This window comes from Physella acuta, unplaced genomic scaffold, assembly GCF_028476545.2.
Source record: "Physella acuta isolate Inbredline_101_S28 unplaced genomic scaffold, ASM2847654v3 ptg000306l, whole genome shotgun sequence".
Taxonomy (NCBI): Eukaryota; Metazoa; Mollusca; class Gastropoda; family Physidae; genus Physella; species Physella acuta.
Genome location: NW_026731825.1, coordinates 247,973 through 258,808, shown reverse-complemented (window position 1 = coordinate 258,808; position 10,836 = coordinate 247,973). Strand labels below are relative to the sequence as shown.

The 10,836-nt window shown below is 35.2% G+C and overlaps 1 protein-coding gene across 1 annotated transcript; it reads left to right on the top strand.

Moving 5' to 3' along the window:
• The first annotated feature begins 4,392 nt into the window (after positions 1-4,392).
• LOC131939967 (ficolin-2-like) lies at positions 4,393-10,492 on the top strand. The gene is made up of 4 exons (XM_059298495.1): positions 4,393-4,503; positions 5,267-5,386; positions 10,041-10,272; positions 10,485-10,492. The coding sequence occupies exons 1-4, from the start codon at positions 4,402-4,404 to the stop codon at positions 10,490-10,492; spliced, it is 462 nt and encodes a 153-aa protein (XP_059154478.1). The 5' UTR covers positions 4,393-4,401.
• The last annotated feature ends 344 nt before the right edge of the window (positions 10,493-10,836 follow it).

Sequence of the window (10,836 nt, the reverse complement as noted above, 5' to 3'; positions counted from 1 at the left end):
GTACACGCAATTGAATTGAAAGGCTTTTAAATAAATTAATATTGCCTTTTCAAACCTGACGTTTCATACGACAAGTTAAGAAGAATTCGCCTATTTCTGTAATTTCGGCATATGAAGGAATAGTTTGGTCTACACTACGCCGAACCGTCTAGCGCGCTAGTGTTTTTCCCACGTTTTCTTTAACTTGCTTTCGCGTCTGTGTGTTTGTTTGTTTGGTTCTCCAATCAAATCTTGCGATCGATATTTCGGGCACTTCCCAGTTAGCTACCGCGCTAAATTTTTCAGGGAAGCTTTGTTTCCGATGACCATAGAATATTCAATTGTTAATATTACTAAATTGATCCATGGAAACATTTTTTTGATCATTTTAGACCGCTATATAATTGTACAAAAACGTGGGGGAAAGGGGACATAACCCAGTAACTGTAATTTGATGAAAACAAGGTTCGGTACTCTCCCTCTTTTGGCTTACTGAGTTTTTGGTCACGCGGTGTTTGTGTACAAACAACCGGAACAACTGGTGGCCAGTATGGGGGAGACGATATGGTCGAGTGGTTGGGCACACGATTGCCAACCCACTTTCCCTCTTCTGGCTTACTGAAGGAGCAAGCAAGCGATTGGCTGAGTAGAGGTTTGTGTACAAATGAAGTAGAATGGTTATGGTCGAATGGTTTGCACGCGAGGGCAAAATGGTGAAAGAAACGGCAACACAGAAGAAACGTCGGTTGGAAAAGGCACGTGTTTGTTACGAGTTGTCTTCGTTTACCCAAAAAAAAAGTGAATGCCAAAAAATAAAATCGATAGCAAGATTTTAATGCAAACAAACAGACAAAGACTAAAAAGTAGAAAATAATTATCTTAAAAAAAGTTTTTAAAAAACCCACGTTTTCTGATTGAACTAAAAAGTAGAAAATAAATGCTATACATCACATTAATGCAAGCGATGTGAGGGTGTCTGAATATCCAAGAAATGCACAACACAATTGCAGCCAGATATCACAGTCCTTTATTTCTCTATCCTTCAGTCACCAAATCAACCTGCCTCCTTTCATGCCCAACCTTCAACTGCCTCCCGCATTCCTTCCTACACACCACCTTTCTCCCGCTCACAACACAGCCGCTGTCACCCGACCAGTCGCTTCCCTTGTACACTCGTTCACTCCGTACAACAACATACACGTCAACACACCCGGCCTCGCGTCTCACTACATGCCACATACACACACGCAGTGACCCGTTCCACGTATTCACCTTTCATACACATTAAATCACCACAAGCGATCACTCTACTATAAGCGATGAAAAACGTGGGGCGCCGTGATTTTCTTAGTTTCTAATACTGTTGACTCTCTACAAGCTCCCTAATAAAAGTCAATAGTATTATCTAATCAATAGTAATATAACTTTATATAATATAACTTTTACATCTTATATTAACAATGACCGATAAAAAACGTTTACTTCGTCGCCCCTCGTTTTTCATCGCTTATAGTAGAGTGATCGCTTGCATTATTGTGATGTATAGCATTTATTTTCTACTTTTTAGTTCAATCAGAAAACGTGGGTTTTTAAAAACTTTTTTAATGATAATTATTCTACGCAACATATGAGTTAGTTACTGTAGAACAATCACTGCTATAGTTGACTTAGACCTGTTTGTTTTTTACAAAACCACTATCAAGGAGCACGAAAAACATTATTTATGAAAAGAAAATTCATTGTTTTTTTGGTCGGGATTTGGTCCCTAAACGTCGTGCCCCCCCCCCCCCCCCCCCCCGCACTATAAGTACACGATTGATCAAATATTTTATATAATAATAGGACCTTGTACAATCGATCAGCATATTATAATACCCGCAACGTATTAGCATAAAGTGCATTTGTTAACGGAACATCCTTAATATATTATTAACATGTCAGTATTATGTAGCATTACACTTATAATGTGTGTATATATTGAAGTTGTAATAATTTATAAGATGCTCCAGAGATGTAAAGATGAAGTACGTGATGTGACCGTTTAATCGTTACAATATAGGCAGACTAGTCTTATGTTGCCAGAAATATTTTTTGTCTCAAGCTGACATAAATGTAAAGCTGTCTTACAGTGATGAGAAGTAGTGTAGAACATCTGTGTGTGATCGATCTTTTGTCTATTGGAATTAAAACAACATAAATGCTTTAACAATGGGATACATGTTTATTTAAAACTTCTACTTATATAAAAAATAACTTACGGTGATAAAAAAATTCTTTTTCAAACAAGCACATAGACATGATGGTAATTGGAGAGATATTACTGCTTTTTGTTTCTCAATTTAAAGCAAACTTAGCCATATTTTATGCTTACAAGTTTTTATAAAATACTTATATATTTTCAGGACTTGACATTTCATTGGAAAGGGAATACTATATAGAGGGTAGAGATTTATTCTGTGTCAAGTTACATTGTGTGGAGAACACAAGAGAAGATAAAATCTCAGCTCTTGTCAACATGTCAGTATATAGGATCAGTGAATTAGAGCGGAAGATTGTGTTGGCGTCTGTATCAGAATCAGATTCAAGAGTTCGAGATTATAAAGTAACTGGAGCAAAAGTTGATGGAAAGTTTTCAAAGGTCATTGGAGAGTTAAAAGTGTCATTTACAAAACCTTCTGATTGTTTTAGTGCAGTGTTTGGATGTGATGTGTATTACAAAAATAAAAGGGGTCTCGTTGAGATGAAAGAAAATAAAACAAAAACTGTTGACCAAGTTAATCGTAAGCCGTTGATGGTGATGACCTTAGAGGCTAAAGCTCCAGAGTTTGATAAAACAATTGATAGTATGTCAGATTTTTTAAAAACATTTAAAGATTCTGATAAGTTACACAGTGCTGACTTGAAGATGAATTTACAGTTTTTAACAGATGACAAACGTTCTTACCTTAGTTATCATACAACAGAATTAACAAAGGAGAAGAGTGATGAAACTTTAGTTAACCTTACCAATGTCATGGAAAGTAGATTAAATAGCTTGTTATCTGCCCAAGGGTCTACAATTCAGAGACTTGAAAATCAAATGAACAACGTTGTTAACAGATTGAACACCTTAGATAACACAAATCAAGAGTTCACGCATTTTAAATACAACTTGACTGAAAAATTACTAAAATCAACTCAACAGATAGAAGCAAACAATAAAACACTTCAAATACACAATATTTCTGTACAAAACGTATCAAGTCTATACAATATTTTACACAAACAACTGGAGAGACTGAACTACAGTTTTGTTAATGTATCATTTGATATACAGAGTTTGTCGCAAAGGTCAAATCAAAGTGAAATTCTAAAGAAAACCATGCAAGATTTTAAAAAAGATTTTCTAAATTTAACTAACGAATTGTTAAAAAATAGCACAGCGATATTGGAACAACGTCAAAATATAAGCATTCAACAACTGTGGGAAAGCAACAAATTAATGTCAGAGACACAGTCAGAGACACTGAGTGATTTAAAATCAGCTGTATCACTACTAAACAATACAGACACTGATATACATGCCAGTATGGAGAAGATGAATAATACCGTTCAAAACCTGATTACTAAATCAGATCAAATTAGTTTTCTAGTCAGTAGATTACATAGATTAAGTGGTCCTGTGTTCAATGAAAGTGAATACGTAAGTTAAATATAATTTGCTTAAGATCAAAATCTGCTATGTCCCGATTTGAAATTTCCGCCATATCATATGACTATGCTCCCAAGTAGTTTAAAGTTAAATTATTTTATTTAGGCATGGTTTGTTTTTGAATTGGCCTTACATCATTACTTTGCTTAGTTTCGTTAAAAGTTGAAAAGCATGAATGTTTTAAATATTTTAACATTCAGATAATATTCTAACAAATGTTAGCGGGTGATTATTTTAAAAGAAAAATGCATAATCGATACATATTTATAAAAGTATGATTTAGTCGAATGTCTTTAAAATAATAACATCACCACTTTTTACTTCTGCTGCTGCTGTACTAGAACGCACATTTACAGAAATTCGTTCCTTGTCTCGACAATGTTTAGAAAGTAAACGGTATATTAAATGGGCTATCTGGGTAAAATAACTTTAACACATACTAAAAATATTTCTGCGAATATATTTATACTTATACAAATACAAACACGCACAAACATATATGAGTATGTCAATACATACATACATGTGAATGTATATAATTCTTCGTAGTTGTGTGATGTGTGGCGATAATGTTTATGTAGTTAATACAATATTATTATTATTAAAGAAAAAGAGAAATGTTTAGCTGTCTGAATATTTTAACGTGTATGTTTTAATTTCATTCCGTTTCAACTAATAATAATAAATAAACATATTCTAAATGAATTTGGTTCCAGTTAAAATGTGCTAACATGAACGATCGTGTTTTAGCCGACATGAATAAGGCTGGAGTAGATGTCAAAAGAACATTGTGTGATACCAAGACTGACGGCGGAGGATGGATTATTATACAGGTTATTTTGTCATTTTTCTTAGCCATTCATCATTTTTCCGATATATAATTTTAACTGTGTTGATGAAAAAAGATGTATGATACACAATGATAGACACTTAGCTACACATTAAAGAAAAAAACCGTATTAGTTGAACTACATACGCAATGTTTGTATAATATATATTTTATCAGAATTGTTAATATATCTCATAGTTTTGGGGAGAAAAGCTGAATCTAGTAGTCTTGTTTATTTTGTTGATCTGAATAAAAATTTAGGATATTAAAATAAAATAGACAAAATGTGATAAACTACAATAGTGTTTAGTGCATTTTTTAGACCATGTATTTGTAAAATATCCGTTCTGTTGTATGTATAAAATTGGGGATTTATTTGGTTTCGAGTTAGAACAGAAGCAAACGCTAAAGTTTATCTCGTGATATTTGTAACTGTCTAATACACAAAGTATTGGAAATATTTAGAGAGTTAATGTGAAGAATATTAGGTCTTATAAAGTAACGACTGCTTTGATTTTATGTAAATTGTTTGTTGCATGAAATAACTAGAATCCTAATATATTTCACAGATAATTAAACCTTAGAATAAATCAAATCAACTCACTTAACCGTAGTTTTATCAATGCTATTATTTCGTAGATAAGCGTTTTGATTATTTAAATAGTTTAATATGCTATCTCGTGCGTAATTTGAATCATTATTAATCTTTGGAATCAATTATATCAACTTGCTAGGACTTTATTGTAGCGGTGCCATTTTTCTTACAGAGACGTATCAAAGGTGATGTGAACTTTACAAGAACATGGAACGATTATAAAAACGGATTTGGTTCAACATCTGGAGACTTTTGGATCGGAAACGACGTCATTTCTCAATTGACAGATTCGGTAAGGAAATAATGGCTCCTTTAAAAATATGCATGGAAACTGAATTTTGTACTAAAACATTACGAAGTAAAACTGAGTAATGTGTTTTAGGGGGACTGTTTTAAGTTTATTGTACCACACACACACTGAACAATGTACATGGCATCATTTAATTTCTTATTCTTAAAAAAATCACTTTATACGATACTTGTATACTCTAGCTTGTTAGTTTACGTTATGTGATAACTGTTTCCCAAAACATGGGGTCGTTTCAACATCAATTTTTCAATTTGATCATAATTTCTTCTACGTGATTTTCAATAATGTGTCTACTTTTAAATTTAGTACTTGCATTGACGATTAAATACATTGTAGTAACTATTATGACACGGGTAAGTACGTATGAAACACGCTTTTTTTTGGTTGAGTGATTTTTATATTTTACTAAAATAAAATATTAATTGACAAACTATAATACATCATCTCAATTGACATAACTTGCACGTATAAACTGTTAAAGGTAGTCTATTAACGGAAAACATTTTTTAGCTTACTATCGGTAAACAAAAGTCTTGTCCTATTCATCGCCAGATATCATATTATTTATATTATTATATGATCTCTGAATTGTAGATGAGACACACTTATTTATTTTTTTAATATCTCAACTCTAGAAAAAATGTTTTGATTTTATCTTTATGGGTCAGGGAATTTTTTTTGCCCCCCCCCCCCCCCCGAAGAGATGCCTGGATGAAACTCTGCCACCCTCTTTAATTATCCTCAAGTCATATCCCCCTATCATTTTCTCAGATTAACTACCCCTGTAAATTACTCCGGCTCAACAAAAACTACAATAGGACACTGACAGATTTTAGTATTCAACGGACACCAGTACATAGAGAAATATATAAAATGGTTAGCGATATGTAAAGTTTAGTGTTATGAATAGGAAATGGGTAGGAATAGTAAAAGGTTAAAGTTTAAAGGAGAGGACAGCAATTAAAGAACTAGAGTAATACATTTTAGAGGAGAGGGTATTATTGACTAGCAGTTAATAACTGATTAGGTAAGTGAAGGATATTGTACTACAATTGGCATTCATACGTTTGTGTAATCTATTGCGGAACTAGACAAAAAAGGGATTCCCCGCAAACAATTTTTGTAGCCCGCTTCAATAAATTTTAAATTATCTATTTCCTGAGTAATTTAACCTATTTCAATGTGATGTATAACTATACTGAGATAACAAACCAGACACCATTATGTCCAATCTAATTTTGGGCCTAATGTTATCGTGTTTTATAATTTTAAAACAAATACAGTAACATAACATGCCGTTTAGGGGGATATTTACATGGTAGTTAGAGTGATGCATATGATATAATAAATAAATAGATAAATAAGTAAATAAATACATAAAATACATTGGGTTTAAAGCATGTTGGTTAAAAAAAGTGGTCAAAGGCTGGTTTGAAACATTTTACCAAAAACAAGCGTGAAAATTATAACATATAGTAGAAAAGTCGAAAATAAAGTAGGTTTAAGTGGATTTCATTTTGTACAATAAACATCTACGTATATAATTCTCTTCATGGCGACCATTCGGGACAAGACGTAGACGCACGCCGAACCTCCCCCTCTCTCACTCTCCATGCATACCCAACAGACCATGTCGCTACCACCCCAACCCTACCAGTCTGGTGAGTTGTTTACAATCGTAGAACTCGGTCGAATTATTTACGGCTATTAGGGGAAGATAATTTAGGTTTTAAACGATTTAAAAATAAGGGGAGGTGATAACAGGCTCAGCTTGGTCTTTTCATTGTCGTCTTTAAACTGTCGTCACGGATGGCTGTACAATACTAGCTATATCAGGAAAAAAACACAAACAAATCAAAGCTGATGTTCAGGTGGGGTGAGGTCGTTAGGGGGGGGGGGGGGTTACCGAACAGGTTGGTATGTGAGTGATTGAGCGGGAGGGGGTAAAGGTTGGTGTTTCAGGATCGATGTGCATAGTCGTAGCTAAGATTATTTGACTGCTTAGTACAGACATGTTTTGGGTGGGTAGGTGTGAAGCTATAATGATGTGTAGGGATACGGTGGAGTTTTAAAGGTCACCAATTGGTTAGCAGTGTTCTCATGAAAGAATTTGCATAGTTTCGTACATGTTAATAAAGGTAAACAAAACCATTTAAAGATGACTTTCAGGAACAACTCTATGTGAAAAGAGGTGGGGTCTAGGGGGGGGGGGGATAGACGGATGGGGTCATGGGGTCATGTAAGCTGTGGACCAATAGACAGTAGATATAAAATACTATTAAATTAGTGTTAAAACATATCATTACAATGTTTGTTTGAAAGTTATGTAAATAAAACCGATACAAAAAAGGAGCAATAGAAACCATATTCATACAGAATAAATGGTACGAAAAGAGATGGGGGCACGAGGGTTGTAGGGTTGGGGTCATGGGGGCACGAGGGTTGTAGGGGTGGGGTCATGGGTGCATGAGGGTTGTAGGGGTGGGGTCATGGGGGCACGAGGGTTGTAGGGGTGGGGTCATGGGGGCACGAGGGTTGTAGGGATAGGGTCATGGGGGCACGAGGGTTGTAGGGTTGGGGTCATGGGGGCACGAGGGTTGTAGGGGTGGGGTCATGGGTGCATGAGGGTTGTAGGGGTGGGGTCATGGGGGCACGAGGGTTGTAGGGGTGGGGTCATGGGGGCACGAGGGTTGTAGGGGTGGGGTCATGGGGGCACGAGGGTTGTAGGGGTGGGGGTCATGGGGGCACGAGGGTTGTAGGGGTGGGGTCATGGGGGCACGAGGGTTGTAGGGGTGGGGTCATGGGGGCATGAGGGTTGTAGGGGTGGGGTCATGGGAGCACGAGGGTTGTAGGGGTGGGGTCATGGGGGCACGAGGGTTGTAGCGGTGGGGGAATGGGGGCATGAGGGTTGTAGGGGTGGGGTCATGGGAGCACGAGGGTTGTAGGGGTGGGGTCATGGGGGCACGAGGGTTGTAGGGGTGGGGTCATGGGGGCAAAAACATCAGAAAGGAGAGGGATTTGTGAGACACCAGAGGCGGTGATGCGTATCTAAGGTGTTGTGATCAAGAAACTCGGAAGCTAAGAGTTAAATATATATTACCCAACCGTAAACCTTATACATTCGAGGTTGTAAACGAGTTTAGTATAAAGCCGCCGTAGAGGTTGTATACTGATCGAGAAAAAAATGCGATGCTCTTTTAGACACGCTCTGCATTGCTACCATAATGTAGGCTACAACTTGACCTAGATGCATTGCTGAGGTGGAGATAAAATAAATAAATAAAATTCAAGAATTGAACGATGAAGATATATGGCAAATATAAGCGGTAGAATGTACTGAATCTGGCTAAAACTGTTAATGGACTGTTGAAAAAGGGGATACATAGATGGATGGATAATATAAGCTGCAAATGTGGAGATACGTAGTGAATGCAAAGTCTTGAAATTTCTGCTATTAATATAGCAAACACTTGTTTACAGTTACTAATAAATTCATGTTGATAATTTTATTTAATCTTTATGACGATTGGACTTTGCGTCTGGTGTAAACAAGTCACTGAAATACACATTTAAATCATCAGTCTCGGCATTGAATATTTAAAATACATTTAAATTGACCTAGATTAACTTAAGTAACGTGCTATTTTAATGGCGAATGCATAGTAATTTATTTCGTTGAGTTTTTAAATTTTACAAAACAATAGCTAACTAACGAAACAAATACTATACATCTTCACTTTATATGACGAAGGTGCATTTACTGCACATGCAGTATGTTAATAGATGAATAAATTAACATAGCGTGTTGTTATTTTTATCGTGAAAAAGCTAAGTGTCTTGATCCGTTGATTTCCGAAGTGTTTATTAGATAAACGATACACAGATAAGTTAGATATTTTTAGGAAGGGTAACACAGCTTATATAATAAAGATCGTGGTTATGTAACGAACCTTGAAGAATAGTGTAATGCAGTGAGCAGGATATTTTCCGCCGGTCATTTCTTCCTCTACCGGTTTTATCAACAGTTTTATTCCACACCCTCCCGCCTGCCCTCACCTTTATTATATTAACCCCATTACACAACATACATATAGAGATACAAATAAGATACGTTGTAAGATTTAGAATTAGGGCTATATAGCTTAACAAAAGAAGGAAAAGTACATAAGTTATATATATTGTAAGGGAAGATGGGTTTATTACCTGCTAGCGTGATACAACGGCAGGCAATGTAAGGAGATTAATGAAAAGGAGGGAGTTCTAGAAAAGCCATACGTAAATTGAATATAAATAGTAATTCTTGTAAGGGAATATATTTTTAAGTTGCAATGTAATCAGGCAATAGATAATGTAATATTTCCTTTCTCAACAGACGTCTTTTGTTTTAATGATGGGGTAGATACAGGAACTATCAAAATAAGTTGATTTAATATTTTTTTTTACAAAGAAAGTTTTCAAGCAGTGTGTGTATTATTGTAATAACATGTTTTGGGAAATTGTGCATATTGTTTATAGATTTTCGTTACGTTTTTTTTATCAATATGTATAATTCTCATATACTATAGAGGGATCAATACTTACAATATTTCAAACACAATGCAATGTCTAAATATTTCTAATTTTTTGTCTAACACAGGGTTATAATGAACTCAGATTTGACATGAAGTATGAAGGTAAAGACTACTACGCTGTGTACAGAGGTTTTAAGGTAGAAAATGAAGCAGCAAAGTATAAGATGAGCCTCACGTCATTTAGTGGTGGGAATGTTCATGACTGGTTTAGAGATCACAAAGGCAAGAAGTTTACAACCATTGACTCTGATAACGATGAGTGGTCAGATGGAAACTGTGCTGTAGACAGGAGAGGTGGTTGGTGGTATAACGAATGTCACACTGTTAACGTCAACGGTGAATGGGCGAGTCGTGTTTATAAGAAAGGAATTCATTGGTATAGCATTACAGACTATTTTAACTCTCTAGACTTTGTTGAGATGAAACTTCGTCAAATGTAAACAACCCGAAAACAATGCTATTGTAAAATAATGAATATACAGTAATCAAATTATTTACTTAATCTTCAGGAACATAAACAACATTTCATATATGAAAATAAATAGATGTAAACATTTAACTAAGGCAATATTTTCTTGATGGTGAGTATAAATAAGGAGTTTAAAATTAACAAACATTAAGCCAAACATTTTATTTAAAAAAAATGATTTTAAAAACTACAACAGTTTGTTTTGCTATTATGATGTAATAAAGCCATGTATACACTCATCTAGAATTGAAATTCCTCATAGATTGACTGTGTGTGTGTTAGCCATTAAAACAGAAAAAAACCCGACTATGATGGTGTCATTTATTTCTTGCATATTCATAGACTAGTAGTGTAGTTGTCATCTACCACTATATCTTTAATTAGACATTCAC

Excerpts from the sequence above, each read along its gene's own strand:
- LOC131939967 (XM_059298495.1), top strand. The coding sequence starts at position 4,402 with ATGAACGATCGTGTTTTAGCCGACATGAATAAGGCTGGAGTAGATGTC. Across the intron at positions 4,504-5,266 it reads GAGGATGGATTATTATACAG|AGACGTATCAAAGGTGATGT; the intron begins GTTATTTTGTCA and ends TTTTTCTTACAG. Across the intron at positions 5,387-10,040 it reads TTTCTCAATTGACAGATTCG|GGTTATAATGAACTCAGATT; the intron begins GTAAGGAAATAA and ends TGTCTAACACAG.